At 31.7% G+C, this 18,508-nt stretch overlaps 2 protein-coding genes and 1 long non-coding RNA gene across 4 annotated transcripts; all 3 read left to right on the forward strand.

Annotated features, from left to right (window-relative positions):
• The first annotated feature begins 868 nt into the window (after positions 1–868).
• Positions 869–1,180, forward strand: LOC148180753 (uncharacterized). Its single transcript, XR_015771703.1, has 3 exons — positions 869–939; positions 991–1,047; positions 1,134–1,180. It is a non-coding gene; the product is annotated as an uncharacterized LOC148180753 (long non-coding RNA).
• A 3,792-nt stretch (positions 1,181–4,972) lies between these two features.
• On the forward strand, positions 4,973–10,044 carry LOC148180754 (uncharacterized). The gene is made up of 10 exons (XM_088042240.1): positions 4,973–5,031; positions 5,082–5,123; positions 5,175–5,216; positions 5,272–5,325; positions 5,379–5,444; positions 5,493–5,579; positions 8,856–8,918; positions 8,972–9,052; positions 9,434–9,571; positions 9,623–10,044. Exons 1-10 carry the CDS (start codon positions 4,995–4,997, stop codon positions 10,042–10,044), a joined length of 1,032 nt encoding a protein of 343 aa, XP_087898366.1. The 5' UTR covers positions 4,973–4,994.
• Positions 10,045–17,152: 7,108 nt separating this feature from the next.
• On the forward strand, positions 17,153–18,124 carry LOC148180755 (uncharacterized). Of its 2 annotated transcripts, XM_088038093.1 has the most exons (5): positions 17,153–17,251; positions 17,320–17,335; positions 17,380–17,400; positions 17,485–17,610; positions 17,663–18,124. In XM_088038093.1, the coding sequence occupies exons 1-5, from the start codon at positions 17,216–17,218 to the stop codon at positions 18,106–18,108; spliced, it is 645 nt and encodes a 214-aa protein (XP_087894219.1). In that variant the 5' UTR covers positions 17,153–17,215; the 3' UTR covers positions 18,109–18,124. The 2 variants fall into 2 exon arrangements, with proteins under 2 accessions (XP_087894219.1, XP_087894210.1); XM_088038084.1 differs by having other exon boundaries at positions 17,380–17,610.
• Positions 18,125–18,508: the final 384 nt, after the last annotated feature.

Consider the following 18,508-nt stretch of genomic DNA (forward strand, 5'->3'; position numbering starts at 1 on the left):
AGTTACTAAATTTAGGTAGTTATAGTTTGTACGGTGAGAGATTGAATGACAGAAAAGTCACTAAATCTACGCGATAAAAAGTGTACCAAACGCGCGAAATTTAAAATAACAAAATAACCCCAGTTACTGACAACCCTGTCAACCTATTTCGCGTAGGAATTTAGTGTTTTTGTAGCATAATTTGCTACCAACCTATATGTCAACTGTCGAAATATCCCAATCTCTCACCGGATAAACTATACTTCTGCCGAACGTGAATTAAGTATTAATGTATGTATACTAGAGCTCATTACTATCGGTCCACTTATTAAAAAGTAAACTTGGTAGTAGTCGCTAGTAATTTTTATCTAAAACAGTTGGGAGAAAAAGCGTTTGACCTTGGAGCAATTGTCACATGCGTAGAAGCTAATCGTCCTGCGCAAATTTGCCAAAACTTGTTTAATCCTTATTTAAATCTCTCTTTTGGAACTTACCTTTAATTAGTTCTTAACTAATGTGAGATGTTGACACTCCAAACTTTGACAACGTGTTAACCTCAAAAATTGTTCAATTTTCCCCTAATTTTCTCCCTAAAGATATGAAAGCCGGATTTACACCCAAGAATTGTAGAAAATTTACACAGGAGAGTGGACTGATAGTAATGAGCTAGACTTTATATTTATTATTATTGTTAAATTAAGTTGGAGATCTTCCCAAAGAAGGCCAAACAGGACACCCTGCGATTTCCAAACCAACAAGCATACCTAATAGTAATTCTGGAGTAGAACCTGAAGGATCACCTTTCGTGGAACAAGGCAAGCTAAATTTATTTTAATGCGCAGTTTATTTATGACTTAAATTCAGATGATACATATGTCGAAAAGCCAATGACTTGGCCAACGAATCCTTCACCTAGCAGTTCAGTTACAGGAGCACCATCACCGTTTAATACAGATTCACGTAAATTATATTAACATTTTTAAGATAATAATAAAAAATATTATGTTTTAGAATCTGTTCCCCAGCAAGGATCAAATCCTCACATCTACGGACCTGGAGTCTTACCAGGTATAATAAAGAGTTTGATTTACTAACAAATTTTTCGTATTCACTCGATATGTAGAATCATTTTTTTAAATCAATTTTAATTTCAGGTGCACCCAATTATAATTTTGCTCCAATTTCCACAGTTAATGAAGGTATATATTTGAAACTTTTGCACATTATGTGTAGATAGATTGTTTCAGGTTCTTCTATTCTTCAAGGAAGACCGTTAAGACCACACCTCCAGAATTTTCCACCATCTGGTAATATATTTTTCTAATAAATAATGGTAATGGTTTTATGCTTCAGCAAGAAAAGAATCAAATTTGATCAATTTAAACGATAGAAGACCACTATGGGGTGTCTTTACTTGAAATAATTCTTCTTGATTTTTTTAGATTAATACAGGGTAGGCCAACGAAAACAAAACAGAGGGGTTTTGAAGCACCAACCGGTATATTAAAAAAAAAAAACGCTGGGACATGTCAATTTTAGATGGGAGAGAGACATACAACACATATTTATACTTTTTTTACAGTCAACCCCCTCGGTGAAGTAAAATGAATCCCTTTAATTTCACAGTAGAACAGTCTTTTTGTTACATATGTATACATTGTAAACATGGTCGGAAAGGTAATGTTGTGCTAAATAACACCTCAAAAAGACAATATGTCCACGTCGTCAAAAAAAAATATTCAATTTTTATTGCTTTCCGTCGAACACTCCCAAAATCGTCTTTAATTTCAGAGATAAAATTTTGTAATTTTGCATAAGCTTATGGTTGATCAAGCTCCACAATCTGTCGCAAAAATTTGCTTTTCAACACTATTTTTGTTTGAAATCGCGACGGCAAAGAAGTGTAATATTTCTCTCGAATTTCTTTTCAACATAACTGTGATAAAAATATCTATTTTTATTTTTAATCTCGTACAAATTGTGTTTAAAATTTTAGGAAAAAACCCCGTTTTATCAAGTTAGTTTTCAAAACCACGAATAACAATAATTGCAAACTACGTTTACACAACAACAATTTTCAAACAAATTTTCAAAAATCTCTTCATTCATTCGTATAGAGGTCAATTTTCATTAACGCGGGTGTTTTACTTATTGGATACTAGAAATCAACAACGAAAAAGCGACAATTTTACAAATTAAAAGTTTTGTTACAATCTAAATTGTGACATAAGATGTTGATAGTTTAGTGTAAACGTTGATTTTAATTTGGCGTTGTGAATTTAGAAACTAACTTGATAAAACAGCGTTTTTTCCACACATTTTAAACACAATTTGAATTGAATCTTAAATGATAATTGAGATATTTTCAACACATTTGTCTAGCAATTTTAAAAAAATAACTATTGTGCATTAATAGCGCAAAAATTCACATTGCCATTTGAGAAAGGCAGCTGCAATATGAATTTGAGATCAAAATACACACATCAAGAGATAGTTAACCATTTATTAAAATAAATCTGTGGAACATTTGTATAAGTACCTTTTGGCGTTTTTATGTGTAAAAAAATAGAATATACTATATTTTTTATGATTAGTTCGTCGGAAGATAATAAAAAAATTAATAACTTTTTTTTGACGACGTAGGCATAATGACTTTTTAGACAGTTTTTCAGCAAAAAATTACCTTTTAGAAACCACATTCAGAATGCTTGTAACAAGAAATTTTTCTAAAATTGTTTTTAAAGATAGATATAGTACTTGGCACTTTTCTTCGAAGGTCTATTGAACATTTTTTTGTTTCTGCCCTCTAGAATGCCTGTCTTAGCGTTTTTTGAAAATCTACGTGCAAGTGCCCTAAATCGACTCTGTTTCATTTTCGTTGGCCAATTCTGTATACAGGCTGTTCTTGAAATACACTACAAAACAAAACACGATAATTGGTGAAGACAAGTAGAATCAATTGACAAAAAATGTTATAGGTGAAAGTCATTTCGTTTTCGAGATAAAATTAATCGAATATTTGGTATAAATTTCCAGTTCGCCACTGAATTAAAGAATGTAGTCTTGATTGCTTAGCAACAATCCAAGGTTTGTTCGTTTAGGAGGATATTTACCTATTTTATTCATGTTCCAAGCAAGTGGTAAAAGGTGTTTTCTTTTTTAAAGCTGCCAAAGACCGTGATTAATTTTTGCTAGTATATTTCAAAAACACCCTGTATGTACATGTTGTGGACCAAGTGATTAATTTGGCAATATGCAAAATGCCCGGGCATTATGAAAAACGATCAAAATGGTAGAGCAAATTGATAAATTCATATATACAGGGTCTTAGGTAACGTTATGGCCGTAAAAATGGAGGAAGACGAAAAAAGTAAAGTTTTTAATTTTTTTCGGGTTTTTTTTAACCGTTTGTGAACTGGAAGGCTTTATTTGTGACCAATCAGAGATCAATTTGCAAAGGACCACCGAATTTTAATTCAAAGCAATGCCAAGGAAACTAATTAAAGTTATTATTTTATACCAGTGGCGTAGTTGGTTCGTAATCGTGAAAATAAACTTATTTGCAATACAATAAGGCTATTGTTATTACGGTGGTTAGATGTTTGTATTATTAAAAATTTATAGTCATAATGAACATTTATTAAAAATTTGTTTTCTTCTCGTTTTTTAAACAAAATTGCAGTACTTTTTCTTCCACTCATTTCAGTGACAAATTATTTATTATTGCTCAAAAGACAACTTGAATTTTCGCAAAATTCAAAATTTAATAAAATGAATCTAATTGGACGATTTAAAAGCTTTGTGTTTTTTAAATAAAACAAAAAAAAGTAAAATAATGACGGATTCTAACATAGTTTACCTACCTTAATTAGCCATTACTCTATGCCCGTAACGTTACTTAACACCTGTATATAAATTTATCACGTTCTCTAGGTATTATGAATAGTGACCTGTAGCTTTTGGTAGAACAAGGAAAATACTAAACCAAAAAAGTAAGCTACAACAAAATCGTAATTCAGTAGGAAATAAATACGATAAAAAAACATGAATAATCAATAAGGAACTGTTTTACTAATAACACTGGTCAACAGTGATTTTGTTGCCCTTGATGTAAGAGTGGTTTCGAATACTTCTATGCCAACAATTCACGAAACTATGAATGGTTTTGGAAAATTGGCTCTGATTTTTTTTCAATCTTGATTTTCATATTTTACTAAAAATCTGTAAAATTGAGAAAGAAATAGCATGTATATTCTCAAATATTTTTTTTTGGAAATTATTACAAATTGTTTCGTTTGAATGGTTAATTAATGTACATAGAAGTTGAAAAAGAAAAAAAATTATAAAACTTATGTTAAACTTTAATGAAACGCATTTTATAAGCGCGTCTTTAATAATTTTTATGCCCTTATTTACTGAAAATCCTGAAGCATTTCAACTTTTGTTGGTCACGTGACGTGCACAAAAGCGAATTTTAACATGATAATGTACAGTTTATTATAATTCGTGTTCTGAAGAGCCGACTCAAGTCTAAATTATTAAAAATATAAAATACGCCAAAATCATAAAATCCAGAGCCAATTCAGTACTTTCAAGAATATATTCGAAAACTATGGTCTTGAAAAGAGATATTCAGGGCAACAAAAAAAATATTTTTTTTGTTGAGCTGTGTAATACTTAATTTATCTTATCCAAACGCCAGAAAAAAGTTTAATTTTATTAAGCGATGTTATCAAACTGCCTAACAGCTACCGGACACTTTTTATAATGACCTGACAATGTGATATTACATAAAATACAAGAGAAGTAATAAATTGGCACAAGTTTATCAAATTTGTTCTCATTTTGGCTACACATCGTGTTTTCAAGTTACTATCAGGTATTACCATCTTCTTATTTGCAGCTTATTCAGTTCCAATGATGCAACCGCATCATGGATATCCTCCTGGAGTACAAGGTCTGTGCTATACATACAATGTTTAACGATATTACATAGAGATATTTTAGGTTACGGAATGGGTTACCCACATTCTCCAAATTTCCCCGCACCAGGTAAAATCACACATTTTTTCAAAAACAGCCCATAAACAGTATTGTTTTAGCATTCTCATTTTCATATCAACACCCACCGAATATGTCGCCAGGTTTTTTTGATATATTTGTCATAGAATAGAATACCTAACTATAGATTTCAGGTTATCCCGCTGCTTATCAGCAGCATATGATTCCACCACCAAGTAAATAAATTCCACACTCCCTTAAAAGCAATTGTTTCAAATAATGTGTTTTTAGGCTACCATTTAATGGCTCATCCAGGTACAGCCAATCATGGTGCAGGAATACCAGGTTCTACTGTTTCTACATACAGTTTTCACATATTGAAACTGATTTTTTTTCAGGTTTTACAAGTGACCATGAACAACCGTGGTGGAGCGTACAAAAACCGCAAGCAGTACCACCAAGAGGTAAATTATAAAAGAATTTTCACCAAAGTACAAATCGTATTTTTGTAGTGCAATTAGGATCAGTTATCAGTTCAGACTACAGCAGTCCCTACTTTACTCATAAGTTGGTAGCAGCATCGTATTTTCCATCGCATGGTTTGTTTTGCATATATATTCTAATAGGGAGAATTCACTTATAACCTTTTAAGCGTTTTTAAAAGTCCGATTCGAGCGAGATTGGAAAACATACCTATCAGCGAGGCTAGCTTTGTGACGTCACATCTCAGCCTCGCTCTTAGCGGTAAATCTGGGAACATCGAGTAAAAAAAATCGATGTTGAACTCAATTTCAACAAGAGCACAATTACATCGAACTCCAATACATCGGAGAAAACATCGATTTTGAAAAATAGTAAATAAAAAACTCAATATAGCTAGTTTATTGTGAAAAACAAAAATAAATAAGATTCGAAATTAATAAGAATAAACAAAATTCTAAAATTATACGTTGACAACCAACCAAACAAAATATCACCAAAATCAAGAGTGTAAAATAACATACATACATCGAAATCGCATTCACCGATTTTTAATGATAAAAATCGATGTTTTTTTTGGCAAAATCGATATTAATAAAAAATCGATGAAAAAGACCCAGATTTACTTAACAGAGCTGTGCGTTTGTATTACTCGATTGCCGTCTTTATATTTGAAAATGGGGTCGAAACAATGGTGTTTTGTACCAGAATGTAAAATTGCTAGTATTAATGTACCCGAAAAAATATTTTTAGGCGACTTAAACTGAAAATGAAATTTTTAGGCCTTAAAAGCGGCCTAAAAGTGAGTCTTTTCTGGCCGCAAACATTTTCGGCCGATCTATGGTGGCGCCATCTATCCATAGTCTTGCATATTACATCAAGATACCGATATTACCCTCAATTTTGTAATTATTTGGGTAAAATCAAATCGAAAAACTTCTGTAAAGTGCAACAAAGACGTGTTGAATTGTTGAAAATGAACATGTCTAGCAGTGCTCCTGCAACAACATTAAAAAACACATTAAACCTAATTCATACAAATTGTGAAGCTACACGTGCTGAAACTGCAAATGTAAATAAAGAAAATATCAACTTTTCTGAAAGATTTACAAATATTTACAATTACTCAGTTGTTATAATTGATTAAATCAATAAATCATGAATAAACATTAATTAACTTGTAAATTTAATGATGTCGCCTAAAAAATCTTGTGTGTAACACGGCCAAAAAGTGTCATTTTGCCCTCGCCTTCTTTCTTTCTTTATTAAAAAAAGGCTCGGCCAAAAAAGAACCACTTTTTGGCCTTGGTACACAAATAGCTATTATAACAGTTCCTTAAGACAATAAGACTTTTTTTATATTCGAAACAACTGCCAATTGTACATTTTCTCAAAGACTTGAAGCGTTGGTGGTTTTAATAAAAAGATTCTTTTGGCCTAACGAAAAAACTATTCGATGAAATTTACCAATTTAGTTGTGACTTTCATTCTATAGAGTAGTTTACAGTGTGTCCCCGGGTTGAGTTTGCAAAAGGAAAAAAAACTTTATTTTTAATTTTACAAGTAAATCACAACGGAATAATAGTTTTTGCTTAAGTCAAAATAAATAAATCTTTAATTAAAACTTTATATTATTAGTTCCTAAAATCGTAAAAAACAAAAACTAACGAAGAAGTTTTTTATATTTAATTTTGCATCAAATGCCAAAAGAATAAAATTTATTCCTTCATTTAAACCAATTTTAACTATTCGATTAACCCACACCTCTTTCAGCACATTGTAATTCAATAATTCTAACCCGTAATTCGACTGTTTCAAATTTTATCAATTATTGTTTAGGATGCAACTGCATTTATTATCCGATTTTTTAATACTTACCCATTATGTGGTAAATTTTCCTTTAATCTTTAATGCACTACTTAATATTTTGAATCCACAGCCTGCAATTATGTACTTACGATTAGAAAATTTCAATAAATAATAATATGAAAACATTGATTTTAAGAGTACAAACTAATAATTTTGAAATTTTAATTGCAGACTTATCTGTTTAGAATTAAGCTAAAAATGTTATTCCTTTGTAATTTTTTTGTAAAATGTAATTTTTTTTTTCGCTTATGAACTCAATCCGGTGACATACTGTATAGTGGATTGTATAGAAATTAAAAATGAAAAAAGCAACAAAAGCTTTGGATCTGTTATTGTTATTAATTAATGGTCTGATTATAAAAAATCTGATACAGTAAACCACCTATTTAATTTCTACCAAATTATTGAGTGTATTTTCCATACGAGTCTTTTCCGAATATAGAAAAAAAATATATACTAGAGCTCATTACTATCGGTCCACTCATTAAAAAGTTAAGTTGGCAGCAGCCTCTAGTAATTTTTATCAGTAACAATTGGCAGTAAGAGCGTTTGACCTTGACGCAACTGTGGCATGCGTAGAAGATAATCGTCTTGCACAACATTGTCAAAACTTGTAAAATCTCTATTAGAAACTTCCTGTAGCACCAAATGTTTAATTAGTTAGTTATTAATACACTCAACTTTGACAACGTGTTAACCTCAAAAATCGATACAATCAATTTTCCTCTAATTTTCTCCCTAAAAGTTTGAAAGTCTGATTTACACCCAAAAAATTTCGAAAATTTACACAAGAGTGGACTGATAGCAATGAGCTGGACTTTAGATAGTTATTATTATTATACATAAATAAAATTCAATCAAATCAGAATAGATTAAAATGTAAAAACCATATTTTTTCTACAAAGGTGTCATGAGAGGGAAAGAAATAATAAATCTGACTGTGCATTCGTAGAAATTATTGTTAAATGCGGTAAATGCGATAAATGCAAAGCAAAGATGTGAATAAAAGTGCAGTCTGAAAGTAGACCGGTTGAATAAAAAACATCAACATAATGTTTTATAATTGTATTTCTCTTGGATAATAAAAATGCAACCATTTATTGTAAACTGACATATCAAGTTAAAGAAAGACACTTTCACAGCAACAAAGTTGGGATTTCTTGATAAAAAATGTGTCTCAAATTTTGTGTGTCCGCTTTTTGAAATCCCGTTTCCATTGTGTTCCAAAAACAACCATAAATTGCAACGGTTCTGCATACGGAAATCTATCAGTGGGCGGAGCGTACAGCTCAGTTGTGACGTCAAACCAATGAAAAAGTGTTTTACTTCCCGCCTGAATTTTAAAATTTCGTTAGCCAATTTTGGCAAATCCGTCATGTATTTTTCAAAAATGTTTGCACCACTGCGTTATTTGAACAATATTCTAGAAAATTTGGTACAAAAATAAATATATAGGTTACATTTTTTGCATTCTCCCTATTAAGATATACAACCAAGAAAACAATAAAAAATGTATTCTGTTGTAGCACCCATCTCGAATATCATGTGGCAAAAAGTGCAGTATGCCTCCACGGGTGGAGTACCCATAGGTAACCTCACAATTCTTTAAACTCATCATTTTTAAATTACTGTTTGCTGTTAGGTCTGGCTCTATTCAATTATCCGTTCAATGTAACGCACGTTCCTTTAAAAACCATGTCAGTTGCGATTAATAAGGATCCAGGTAAGTAAACAAGATAATTAATTTAATAAATAAGATAGGCAACAAAAGCAAAAAAATCAACGCTTAAGTTGTGCCCTACAAAAATCATCTCAGATTTTGGTAAATTTTTCGGAATCCGACAAATTGACATGCAAGAATTGTCAAAATTGTTGAAACTGCCTTCACTTTTTCGTATTTAGTGGAGTTAGTTTATCTACTGCGGCTTGCATGGAATTCCGTCTAAAACGTGTTATCAAATTCCCGAGAAAACGGTTGTGGTAATAGTACCAATTGGCCAATGAAAATTCATTCAAATCTTGACAATTGACAAAATTAAAACAAAGATTTACTTTTACCTACTTCATGTACTTTAACATTTAATTTGGAGTTCTTTACTTACAGATCAAGTGCTAAAGAAGACACTGAATGATATAGACATATCAATTTCACCTGAAGGAAATGTGGTTCCAGTCCCCACTTTCAGGGCCAGCATGAAAAGAGGACTAGGTGGTATTACAGTAGCGACATTTTATCCTAGTGGTAATGTATAGAAAGATCCACAAAAACAGTAATCAAAAACCCATTTTTTAGAACGCACGTTCATCATTAAAGAAGGAGCATTGTATTCTTGTGCAGGTAAAATATCCGAGAACACCGGGGAATGTAATGAAGATCTACAGAGTTTAGGAAGAACTGATATTTCGGCAAACTGTTTTTCAAACGATTTTCCTCGAGCGCTAGGCTATGCTTGTTTGTCAGATAGTCTTGAACATACCTATATGACATATTTCAAACAGAAAATTGTATGTGAAACAGAATCACACGATAGTCAGCTGTTGAAGTATGAAAGAGTTAATGATATGTGTGAATCTATTGCCCAAAAGGTTGAATATAAGTATTATACTAAGGAAGAAGTTCAACCCGAATTTAACTGTACAGGCAAAAACCCGAGTGTTTGCAGTCTTACACATAGTCTGGTATTAGAAGAGAATACGGATTCAGAACTGAACTAAGCAAAAGAAAAATTAGAATAATGATGATTGTATAATATAGAGTAATTTGAATAAACACAACAGCAATGAATCTTTGCTTTTTTTCCCTATTTCCAGTGTCGTCCTAAAGTTTAAAACCAGTTTCATAGTCATCGTATAAATGCGGCTTTAACTGAAGGTCCTTTAAAGATTGTAAAAAAGTAAAGCAAAACTTTTATTAGTTTAGTTTAGTTTAGCTCGTTTATAACGAATAGTAATAAATAGTAAATAAAAAACTCAATATAGCATAGTTTATTGTGAAAAACAGAAATAAATAAGATTCTTAATAAAGCAACAAAATAATAAGCAAATACGAGAAAAACAAAAATCAATAAAAACCTAATAATAAACAAAATAATAAGTAAATAAATTATAAAAAAATAACAAATTCGGGATTAATAAGAATAAACAAAATTCAGAAATATAACTCCCTTAAATTAAATTCCCGTCTTCTTTATTTAGAACGCAGCACAAGTAAATCCCGCCTTGCTTTGGTTCTATACGTTGACAACCAACCAAACGAAATATCACCAAAATCAAGAATGTAAAATAAAATACATACATCGAAACCGCAATCATCGATTTTTAATGATGCATTGAAAATAAAAATATATGTATTAAAAATCGATGTTTTTTTGGCGAAATCGATGTAAAAGTCTCAGTTTTACCTTGTAGGTCTTCGTCATCGCAATTTAATGTATCCAGTTAACCTATGAGGCTTGTCGAGTTGGTTTAATACTTTTAGTAGGTAATATCTAATAACTAATGCCGTACAAAGCTTTATCCAATATGTCGCAATTTTCACGTAATAACAGTAATAACAGATGCAAAAAGAAATTTGACAATGTCGTTGGCATAGTTGCTCATGGGCGAAATTTCATTAAAATCCTAGGAAAAATTTAACGACTGTACGGAAACGCTCATAATAGATTACAATTTTTTTCATAACAAGTGAACATAATTCTCTTTATGCAAAAACATGCAGGAAATGTAAAATGTATGCGTTGCTATAAATAACAAATGAAAAATTCTCATAAAAGTCAATTTAAAGAACTCGTATTTCATTTGATGATGTTTGTTAAAATGGAAATTTCCGATTGTATATACAGGGGGATTTTTAAAAAACGGCAGGCGTTGTAGAATTTTTATTTATGAACCGATTTTAAAAATTTTAGAAACAAATTAAATGGCTTTTAATTTACTATAAGCTGATGATTTCAAATTGTTTCTAAATGTCTTAGTATATTTTGGGCGATATTCAACTTTCTTATTTTAAATTGGGACCCATATATTTTTTTCATAATTTGGAAGATATTAATTTTCTTGATTCAGAAATGTGTAAAATGTTCTACTTTTTACAAAAAATATTTTTAAAAAAATTATCAAAATTGAAAAAAAAATAGGTAGTAAAAGTTAATAAAGTCAAGGTGCGTGGTGTCAAATAGGAGAATGCCGTTATGTAATGTCCACCGAATGGGACCGTGGGTTCCAAACCACCTTTGTTCGAGATATTGCGTATTAAATCGTGCATTGTGAGGTGTACCCCATCTTGTTGAAAGAAAACTGGTTTTTTTCTGTTTTTTGCTGCTTTTTGACATTACAATAACGGCATTGTCTTATTTGACACCACGTATCTAGATTTTATTAACTTTTATTGCCTATTTTTTCTTCAATTTTAATATATATTTTTTTTTTAATACTTTTTTGTAAAAGTACAACATATATTTCTGAATCAAGAAAATTAATTTCTTCCAAATTATAAAAAAAATATGGGTCCTAATTTAAAATAAGAAAGTTGAGTATTGCCCAAAATATACTAAGACATTTAGAAAAATTCTAAAATCATCAGCTTATAGTAAATTAAAAGCCATAATAAAATAAAAATTCTACAATTTTAAAAATCACCCTGTATAACTAGGTATGTTCATATGTAATCTGAGGGTCGCGCAACGTCGCCTTCGAAGATAAGTAAAATTCCCAGACTATCACTCAAAAGTACCTATAAACATGTCAGTCGTCTAAATGCAAAACCCAACATCTGCATTTGACCGAAATTTGACAGAGCAATATAAATTTCGTAATTGTGACTAATCGGTTCTATACATATTTTGAAAAGGTTCACCTTCGTAATTTATAAGCCTTTTACTACAAACTGACAAAATGTTATCTTCCTTCATTTAAATATAAAGGCACTAGTAGAGCTTTTTGTATTGCTCGAAAAATTTGGGTTTGACTAGGTGGCCCTCGGAATTCTATAGATCTCGCTTTTTCGTGAACCTCGCTTTAAGTACTATCTTTGCTGATGTCTGTACTGTTGGTTGCCAATTTTTGTTTTGTTTTTTATTTTTTATTAGTATCTTCAAAATTATGAAATAATGTCAAAAACAAAAATGTCACCTCCATAGAGGTTTTAATTCTCTACAAGTTGGTGTTTTTTTGAACTTCGTATGTTGCTTCATATTCCTTAAAAACGAAAAATGGGATTTTCAGTTTTTAATTAATTAAAGTCAAATCTTTCACTGATTTGTCAGAAACGACCTATCCAATTCATTTTTATCATTATGCATGTTGTTTTACAGTGAATCGTCTACAGACAAAAATTCAAGAGTTACATTTGTATTTCAAAATAACTGTCAATTTTGACAGGTCCGTGCGGATATATTCATATCACACTAGTGACTTTTGCTTTCGGAAATTGATGTACGAAAACATCAACTTTCGGAGTCATTTAACCGTGTGGAAAATGCCACTTATATGGGGTCGTAGGAAATAGATATTTACATAACAAGTACGGAAAGTGACCAATTTCGCACGAGTGTAAAAGTAGATGCACGAGGCGCCAGCCGAGTGCAGATTTTACACGAGTGCAAGAAAGACACTTTCCGACGAGTTATGTACACTATTTTTCCTACGACCTTTCATCATCAGGAAGAAACCATAAGTTTTGACAATAGTTCAATTCTTATCTATTCTAAATGCCATTTTTCTACAACCTCATAAAAAAAGTGACGTATTCCACATACAGGGTGTCCGGAAAGTGACGCACCACCTTGAAAGGGGGTAATTGGGTGGTCCCTCAGAGTACCAAAAAAATTAAAAAAAAAAAAACCAGACTCTCTGTTTTCTCAGGAAGCGCAAAATAAAATTAGGAAAATGGCAACATTGCAGAACTGTACCCCCCTATAATTTAAATTTCCATTATTCAAAGCCATAGTAACGTTGCTGTTGTATTGTTGGCGTTAGTCAGGTTGGCTCATGAACGAGTAATGTAACTATGGTTTCAAGTGAACGATGCCACACTGATCGAGAAAGTTGATACAAAAATTTTATCAACAGTTTTCAGGCATTCCTTACAAGATTTTTCCGATTTTTTTGCACCATGCTTTTGTGCTAAATGTCCTTTAGGTAACAAATTCATTTGGACGTAAAATTATTGCACAGAAATCGTTAATTTTCGCATCAAACTTTGCCTCTTTAACCCATCATATCTTGAAAAATTGAAGACATGGATTTTTTTAACATTTCTCCGGTGATCTATGGCATTGTCCAATGATACAGTTTCACGGTGTTGCGCGACTTTCCGGACACCCTATATTTAAATGGTTCATGTTTTTGTACATCCATTTCCGAAAGTAAAAGTCACTAGTGTGATATGAATATATCCGCACAGACCTGTCAAAACTGATTTGTCAAAAACGACCTAACCATTTCATTTTTACCATTATGCATGTTGTTTTACAGTGAATCGTCTAGATATTTGAGACAAAAATTCGGGAGTTACATTTGTACTTGAAAATAACTGTCAATTTTGACAGGTCTGTGCGGATATATTCATATCACACTAGTGACTTTTACTTTCGGAAATGGATGTACGAAAACATCAACTTTCGGAGTCATTTAACCGTGTGGAAAATGTCACTTTCATATGGGGTCGTAGGAAAAAAAACTTTTTCTAATATCTATGTATGTAATTGAAGCTAATATCATTTATATCCCTAACAGGGACATACAATAATCTGATCAGTAAGCAAACAACGAATTTTTCATGGGTAGCATATAGGGAAATGGTACCACATGATGGTCCAAATGTCTGTATATTCGGTGGTAACTAATCAGTATTATCTTAATGCGTAATGAAGGAAATACTTATCGGTACCATTATTGATTAATGTTATCATTATGGCTTGAAAAGTACCCGTAGAGCGATAATCATGCACCAATTAAAATTTTAAGGTCGAAAATGTTTGCGTAAAGTGTATTGGACTTATGTATGTGTGTATAACAGTAATTCTCATTAAACAAGTAAATTGGTTGCAGTTTTTATTGATACTTAGCTGTAAACTTGCAACTTATCGTTAATTATATCAACCTACGAGTTATTTTTTTTAATTATACAAATACTCATTTATTGACTGTTTCACCTAAATTAGTACAGGACATTCCCAAACAAAAAAGTCCATAACTTTTTTTTAAACGAAACACGTCGTAGGTAATACCATTGAATTTCATTTAGTCACGTGCCACTGATTTTTTTGTAGTGGAGCTGTAATTTTCGAGCAAAAATTTTGAAAATAGTCATTTTAAAGTTCAACCGTTTGTGGCTGTTATTTAACATTTTGCGTTTGAAAATATTTAATTATAATATTAATATTTTTATTTACATTGTTTTTATTAATATTAGTATTAATATTTTTATTTACAATGCAAAGTAGAAAAAATAGTATATTACACTCATTTCATAAGACGACTTGTAGCACTCATTCTATTTTCAAAACTTATTCGTGCTTTATACGTGTAATAATGTAGTATTATTATACCTGCATCATAGTCCTAAATTAAAACATGCAAAAGCGTGCAAAAAGGAGTCATTAAAACACTAAAGCTTTAAAGTTGTCAAGGTAACAAGAAATAGTGAAATGTCAGAACCAATTTTTATTTCTAATATAAATAAACATGCAAATTACGATTACTATTGTTTGAAATGTCAAAGCCCGCCGCTTTAAGCTGGTTACTGTTGTTTGTTGCTTCTAATTCATAACTAGTAGAAGCTTTTTTATTTTCATTCTTCTGTTGGATTGCTCTTGATGAAGTTGATTTAGCAACCGATGTGTTTTGTATGAAGTGGATTCTTATATATAGCCACTAGCAACACTCGAAGATTTCCATCCCACCTGACGTTTCAACTCATCGATGCTCATACCACTGTTTGCCATAATCGAATGAAGTTCGTCGGAAAGCATGACCACTATATTTCTCAACGTCGGGTAGAATAAGAATTAATCGCAGTTTTGCATGTTCTGCTAGCCTTTTAATATCTTCACTCATTTTCTGAACTGATTTTACAAACGTGAAAAAATGTGCTTAACAACGTAAACAAACAATTGCTAACCGTCTCTACGAAAACGATTCTCAAACAACCTTTGATAATTTTATTGTGTAAATTCACTTTTTTCAATGCTCCTAAAGGATTGTAAATGGATAGGTATAATAAAAAATAGTGTACAACACTCGTTTATAAACGCCTTTAAAACACTTACGACGTTAAAAGCACTCCACTGACGCGTCGTGCTCTTAAGCTCGTCGTGCGTGTTTTAAAGGCTTGCTTATAAACTTGTATTATAATATACTATTCAAGTTATTAAGACTTTTGCCATCTACTTGCAAAATTCCTAATAGTATGGTCGTAATATTCTGTCCACAGACCATTGGAACATTATGTATATGACTATTTGTTTAATTGTTAATTTACCGTAATGAGAATAAAAAGCTATGCAACCGTTTTATGAAATAATTTTTTTAGAATCATCCATGGTTGAAAATTTTGTCAGTTCGTCCCATTCTTTCTAAATTGACAAAAAATTAAGATACATAATGTAACCTGTAATGTGTTTGGAATAGTATATTAAAGAACGTGTTTTATAATGGCCAATTTGGTGCACGAGGTCTCGGTGTACAAAACGAGTTTTGTATGGGACAATGCACCAATGCCATTATAAAACAAGTCCTTTATACTATTTTTTCGAATTTGCACCCTTTTTTTAATTAAAATATTAAATTTTAGACTTCTAAGAGTTTTCGTGTTACACGATTGGTAATAGTTTTGTAAACACGAGCTTGCCACTTGATTTTCAAATTTAATTTAAAATTTGACATTTATTGAGTTTCACTGTCACTGAATTTTGACATAACGTAACCTAACCTCACAGCCAGTATTCATATCTATTATATTTAGGTACAATTATTGTTGGCCGCAACGGACAGTTCAATTATATTCATACATTTTTATTCACGCAGCAATTTATTAAACACAAATTGTAAAAACCAAATTGACAAAGAACTTGACAGGAAACAGCCAGACTAATTAGTTCTGCCAATTCTTAAAAAACAAAATTTCCTACTTTGAGTTCTTTTATAGATACCTATAAACGACTCCAAATTGAGTACTCTAATGGACCTATTAAAGCGGCAAATTCGAAAAATATGTTTTTCCTATGACCCCATATGAAAGTGACATTTTCCACACGGTTAAATGACTCCGAAAGTTGATGTTTTCGTACATCCATTTCCGAAAGTAAAAGTCACTAGTGTGATTTGAATATATCCGCACAGACCTGTCAAAATTGACAGTTTCAAATACAAATGTAACTCCTGAATTTTTGTCTCAAATATCTAGACGATTCACTGTAAAACAACATGCATAATGGTAAAAATGAATTGGTTAGCTCGTTTTTGACAAATCAGTTTTGACAGGTCTGTGCGGATATATTCATATCACACTAGTGACTTTTACTTTCGTAAATGGATGTACGAAAACATCAACCATCCAACTATGTAGAATACGTCCCTTATATATGAGGTCGTAGAAAAATGACATTTAGAATAGATAAGAAATGAACTATTGTCGAAACTTATGGTTTCGTCCTGATGATGAAAGGTCGTAGGAAAAATAGTGTACATAACTCGTCGGAAAGTGTCTTTCTTGCACTCGTGCATCTACATTCACACTCGTGCGAAATTGGTCACTTTCCGTACTTGTTATGTAAATATCTATTGCACTCTGATAATGTGATAATGCATGAGTAATCCCAATGCATAAAAACGCAAAACCAACTGTTCCTTCAGTGTCATTCGCACACCACATAACTGCGCCAACATGTCAAGTCCAGTACTTTTCCTTTTTTTATTGGCAGTAAGTACGACATAATAATTATTTTAACAATATCATATTAACAATTTAACATTTTTGTTTAAAAACAGTTTGCATACACAAATGGTAAGTTGCAACAACAAGGTCACAATTATAATGAATTATTCTAGTCCATTGCGATGATTCTGACGGTGAGTACGACGGCGACTACTGGGAAAACTTTTCCAGAAATTTGAACACTAGAATTAATAATCAAGTTAGAAATAATCTTAAAGGTCTTGACAATTTGGGAGCAACCATTTCACAACAAGTTCACAATGGACTCAGACCAGTTCGCGAAATGCAATCAAGATTCAGAGTTGTTTTTGGAAATGATGGTACCACCATCGCAACCTTCTCTGGTAACAGCATAAAATAACGTAATGAATATTAATGAAAAAATAATCATTACAGATAGGCAATTCATTGTACGTAACGGTGTGATGTATGAATGCAGCGGTACTATTTCAGAAAGCGATGGTAGCTGTTCTGGTACTCTTGAAAAAGCCAATTTCCGGGAGAAAAAAGACTTTTGTTACGCAAATATTAACTCCATTATTAATAATTGGTACTGCATTGGAAATGGGAATGTTAATTCTGGTTATATCAACGGAAAAACTTATTGCAACAGTGGTGATAACAGCCCCACTCTTTTGATTACCGCTGATGAATACAAAACGCTCTGTGGAAGCACAGGGAGGTCTGTGACATACAAGTACTTTAGTAATGTACCCATGGGAGATCATGGTCCAGAAATGCAGTGTAACGACGGAAAACCGGTTGTGTGTACCATGACACAAAATCGTGGAAACTTCGTACATTCTGGTACTAGAGGCTCATACATTCAAATTAATAATTAAATCCACGACAAAAATTTTGATATAGTATATTAAAGAACGTGTTTTAATGGCCAATTTGGTGCATGAGTTCCCGGTGTGGGACGAGTGCACCAATGCCATTATAAAACAAGTGCTTTATACTATTTTTTTGAATTTGCACCCTTTTTATAATAAAAAATTTAAATTTTCCAATTTTAAGAGTTTTCGTGTTACACGATTGGTAATGGTTTTGTAACCACGACTTGCCACTTGATTTTCAAATTCAATTTAAAATTTGACATTTATTGAGTTTCTGAATTTTAACCTAACCTGTATTCACATCTATTATATTTAGGTACAATTATTGTTGGACGCAAACGACAATTCAATTATATTGATACATTTTTTATTCACGCAGCAATTTATTAAACACGCATAAGCG

This window comes from Gnatocerus cornutus, chromosome 1, assembly GCF_029298725.1.
Source record: "Gnatocerus cornutus isolate USDA-ARS CGAHR chromosome 1, icGnaCorn1.1, whole genome shotgun sequence".
NCBI lineage: Eukaryota > Metazoa > Arthropoda > Insecta > Coleoptera > Tenebrionidae > Gnatocerus > Gnatocerus cornutus.

Coding starts and splice junctions, on each gene's coding strand:
- LOC148180754 (XM_088042240.1), top strand. CDS start 4,995: ATGGGTTACCCACATTCTCCAAATTTCCCCGCACCAG. Junction 5,326..5,378: donor TCATGGTGCAGGAATACCAG/GTTCTACTGTTT, acceptor ATTTTTTTTCAG/GTTTTACAAGTGACCATGAA. Junction 8,919..8,971: donor CACGGGTGGAGTACCCATAG/GTAACCTCACAA, acceptor GTTTGCTGTTAG/GTCTGGCTCTATTCAATTAT.
- LOC148180755 (XM_088038084.1), top strand. CDS start 17,216: ATGTCAAGTCCAGTACTTTTCCTTTTTTTATTGGCA. Junction 17,611..17,662: donor CACCATCGCAACCTTCTCTG/GTAACAGCATAA, acceptor TAATCATTACAG/ATAGGCAATTCATTGTACGT.